The sequence below is a fragment of the Nematolebias whitei genome, chromosome 18 (genome assembly GCF_014905685.2).
Source record: "Nematolebias whitei isolate Nwh7 chromosome 18, NemWhi1, whole genome shotgun sequence".
NCBI classification, from domain to species: Eukaryota; Metazoa; Chordata; class Actinopteri; order Cyprinodontiformes; family Rivulidae; genus Nematolebias; species Nematolebias whitei.
The window spans coordinates 31,356,183-31,360,452 of record NC_056515.1 but is presented as its reverse complement, the minus strand read 5'-3'; the positions used below and the strand labels follow the sequence as shown (position 1 = coordinate 31,360,452).

Genomic DNA, 4,270 nt, shown 5'->3' with positions numbered 1-4,270 from the left:
GAGAGGGCATCATTTGTGAAGCTACAAGTGTAATTGTTTTCCTCTGAAGAGCTGACTTGTATCTGACTGGTGATTTTAACAAGATGCTCTGGTGTTGTTGTAGTTGTGGTGTTGGGACTGTGCCTCTGCAAGCGTCCATCTTGCCATTCGACAGCAGACTGAGGGTATCCCTCCGACTGGCAGGTCAGCAGCACCTTATCCCCCTCCGCTGTCTTCTCAATGTGCTTGGAGATGAATTTGTATGGTGCTAGGAGAGGGTACAAACTCAGATTAGAAACTAGATAAGTAGAGGATTGAAGGATGAAGGTTTTGTTATGTTCAAGATGGCCACCACAGCTAAGCGACCTTAAACACAACACAAACAAAAATGACTTAACTAACCATTTAATGTGATGGTAGCTACCCAACACATGCTCCAAGTGCTAACTAAGTTCAAGTTAGCCACCACCAAGTTAGTAAATTCAATTTAGCCACCCCAGCTAATTGTGTTAACCAATACAAAAATGACTATAACTCTGTAAATTTTGCAAAATAGTTAGTTTAGGTAGTAGTAGCTGAAAGTCATCCTCAATATATACTCCGAGCTCTAACACATCTTACAATATCGCACAATATCACATGCGATAGCGCATAATGTCATTTACATTTCACAGGATTTTTTACAAGATATAATCAATAAATTTGGAAGACGTCGGCAGCGGTGAGGCTGCTTGCGTGTGAAGAAATGTGCCGTGCTTCGAGCACTCCGACTCAGATGCTTTGTGAGCTGAGCAGTAATCTGGACGCGATTTCTGAGAATCGCAGGCCACTTGCGGCTCCTGGAACTCGCTGGCGTGAAGGAATCAACCTTGGAGAAGGCTACAAGCACGGCCCAGCGGAGTGAACACAAAATTTGGCTGTTTGGAGTCACCATTTGAGATGTACCAGCAGAACTATGAAGGCAGACAAAAACATCAAGCAGAGTCGGCCAAAACAAATGTTATCTGAATGTGGCTTCCCCACTTGACTTTAAATAGGTCAAACTATCTCAAATTTCTTCTGGAGGTTATGTGAACAAGAAGCTCTGCTCTGCTCTCCGAGGACGCCTGTGGACCTGTATCAGAGTTGAGCCGGCTGATAGACACTGTGCCATCTCTTATCAGGACTACGGAACTATCTGGCAGTGTCCACGGACAACTCACCGCCTTTGTCAGCCTCCTCATGCATAAATGTATTATGATGTCATTAGTATGTTGCTGTTTATGTGCGAGGTCTTTTTTTTTTCTTTCAACTTTCACACTGTGATCCAGCCAGGACACAGTGCGAGATACAATTTTTTTATTTACCTCCCCTGGTGTTTCTCTTTTCCTTATCTACTCGTGTCTGTCTGAAACAGGTCTCTCTTGTAAATGAGTCCTCGAGGCTCAGTGGGAACTAACCTGTATAAATAAAGGTTGAATGAATAAAAAAATACGATTTTGGAAAACTGTAGGCCTTTAATGAAATAAATTTAAATTAGTTTTTTTTTCTTTGTCAACTTGAGTAATAACGGTCTTAGTTCCATTTTCTGGATAAATAACTCTTAACTGCCCAGAAATTACCAAGTGCAGTGGATGTTGAGCAAGACCATCCCAGAATGAAACTAAAAGTATTCAACAAAAACCCCGTTGGACTGTCGCACATTTAATTCTCACCTGTAACTGACAAGGTTATGGTCTTATAGTCAGTCCCTTCTGCAGTTTGCACCAAACACTGGTAGGTCCCAGAATCACTGATCTTCAAATTGGACAACTGTCATGGGAGAAAAGAACAAACATTTTTTTTCATCCTCTTTACAAAATGTTGCTCTGCAGCAGCATGTTCCGACTTGTTTTGATAGTTTTAATATCAATACATGTATCAAGCTTCCATCAAGCGCAGTATATTTACAATTAATGAGGTTTCTCTTCCAGATGCTGTTCTTTTGAAACGCATACTCTGCTTTTATACGTATATAAATCATGTTGCAGCAGCATGCTCTTATCCTACACTTTATTACACCTGCAGGGAAGCTTTTACGTCATATCAGTAATCCGTCCTTGCTGATGAAAAGAAGTTGGAAACTTCAAACTAGCTTAACCCGTCTTTTTATGGGAAATGATAGACTCATCAGTTGTTCCTCAAATGTTACGTAATGTACGATGCAAGCAACAATACCTGTATCTTTGCCCAGCCATCCTTCAGCTCATCAGTAAGAAGCTTCACTCGGCTCTGATACTTCTGAGACGTGGAATGCTCCACTGCTTTATCTATCCGGATGACTTCCTGATACGGAGATGCAGCCGTCCAGTGCCAGGTCACCTTCAGGTCATTCTGAGGATGTGAGGGTTTGGGGTAAAACTTGCAGCCCATCACAACATTTCCTCCATACTCTGATGTGTATTTACTGTGCTCTGCTTCCACAGTAAAAAAGACTGTAGGGAGAAAATACATAAAATCTCATGATGTACCTTTGCACAACAACGTACTAAAGACAAATATAATTTCAAGTTGCACTCATTAGCTGACTTCACTTTGCAGTTGTAGGTCAGTTTGTGTGAAATGAAATAGAAATGTTTTAAGTAGATATTGTCCTGGTCTGTAAATTTACAACCCACCTGACAGAGATGGTTGAAAAAGAACTTGCACAATAATAATAAGAGCCCAGTCCATTGAGACCTAAACAAAACGAGACAAAGGAAGTTTGGCAGATGTTGAAATTCCAGATTAAATATTAGGTTTTTCTTGAATTCATGATGAGAACCTAAAACTCAAACATTGTCGTTAATAATTTGATGAAGTTCACCGTTGGATTACTTTGGATCCATACCTTCATGATATTTTATCTTGAACAGGCTTCCTTATAAACACAACATCCAATGCCTGCTTGTACAAATCATCTCTAAATGTTGGTTTCATTAAGTAAAACTGCATGTAATGTTTTCATGCAGCTCTGAAAAGCAGCTATGTGAATATGGTGAGCTCTTTTGGTTCAATTTGGCATAAATTAAATTAAAATGACTTCGAAGCATTCATTTTAACCAGATTAAAAACAAACGTTTCTATACAAAATTAACTAAGACCTACTTTACATCACTTGACATCAAATTGTTAATGGTAAATTAAAGACAGAATGTGTTTTTACAAAGTAAAATACAAAAAAAGTTGGTCAAAATCCCTCCAAACTAAACTGCTGTAAACAGGTGTTTTATCATAATTTGCCATACGTGGTAATATTGAGTCAGATGTCTCCTACCTTCAGATTATATAAAAACGCCTGTCGTTTATTTAACAGATGGTGTTTCCTCCTTCTCTCATCTCTAACTGAAGAGTTCGTCCATGTGCTTTAAATAATAAAGGAGGACGTCCCTGTTCCTGGACAGGACGGACACTCCCACCAATTTCCCGACACAAAACTTGTGACACGCTGCATTTATATGAAACAATACGGTAATATTAGCAAAAGTACATGTAACTCTAAAAGTGCTTGTTAACACAGCGACAGTTTGTAAAGTTATAGCCGTCATAATATGAAAAGTGCACACTAAATACGTCCTGATCTGAAAATACTGTACTTACTGTGAATGGCGTGAACTGGCAGGTGTTGTGCTGGAAAATGCCCCCCCTGCCAAACGGTACTCTAGCTTCAACTTGTTGAAAGGTGGTATCAGCGATTTGATACGTAAGTTACGCGTGCATCTGCAAACCCAAGGTATTTTTGTGACAGAAAAGGTGTGGGGAAAGTTGTGCCCATTGGACTAATGATATGTGAATGCGTGGGTAATCCCATGTTTCTGTTACCGTCTGCGGTCAGAGACGCTTCTGCGCGCGGCTTTTCAAAGTGACGTCATAAAAAAATTACTGAAGCAGTTTTAACTTACAGCAGCTATGTACATGTATTATATTTGGAACAATAGAGACATCTTGCATAAAACAAATCCGTATTTTACCCTAAATGGTTTATTCACAACATAGTTTTAGTTCATCAGTTGCTCAAACCTGATGGATCATTAATGTCATATCAAGAATTTGTCATACATTATAACATTATGATCCCTATTAACGAATTTGATATTGTAACAAAAGCAATCCCTACTGGAGAAGTTATTTTACATATAAGTACAGCAGGACAGAATGCAACATTATTACCCTTTGATCCAACCAAACTTGAAATTGGTCAAATCTGCTTCTCCTCAAACCGTAACTGTTGTATACGCTCGCTATTTCAGAAAGATGTTGTGTCAACTCCATATGTGGTACCTTATTTACAGAA

General features: G+C 39.3%; 2 protein-coding genes across 2 annotated transcripts in view; both read right to left on the bottom strand.

Annotated features, from left to right (window-relative positions):
• The window catches only part of LOC119424551 (programmed cell death 1 ligand 1-like), a 3,094-nt gene extending 424 nt beyond the window's left edge, over positions 1-2,670 (bottom strand). The window contains exons 1-4 of the mRNA XM_037692038.1: positions 2,616-2,670; positions 2,176-2,432; positions 1,674-1,770; positions 9-247 (exon numbers count right to left, since the gene is read on the bottom strand). Coding sequence (XP_037547966.1) covers positions 9-247; positions 1,674-1,770; positions 2,176-2,432; positions 2,616-2,670 — 648 coding nt within the window. The remainder of the gene's footprint in view (positions 1-8; positions 248-1,673; positions 1,771-2,175; positions 2,433-2,615) is intronic.
• LOC119424642 (protein FAM163B-like) overlaps positions 1-4,270 on the bottom strand; it is a 109,168-nt gene that overhangs the window by 85,792 nt on the left and 19,106 nt on the right. The window lies entirely within an intron of this gene.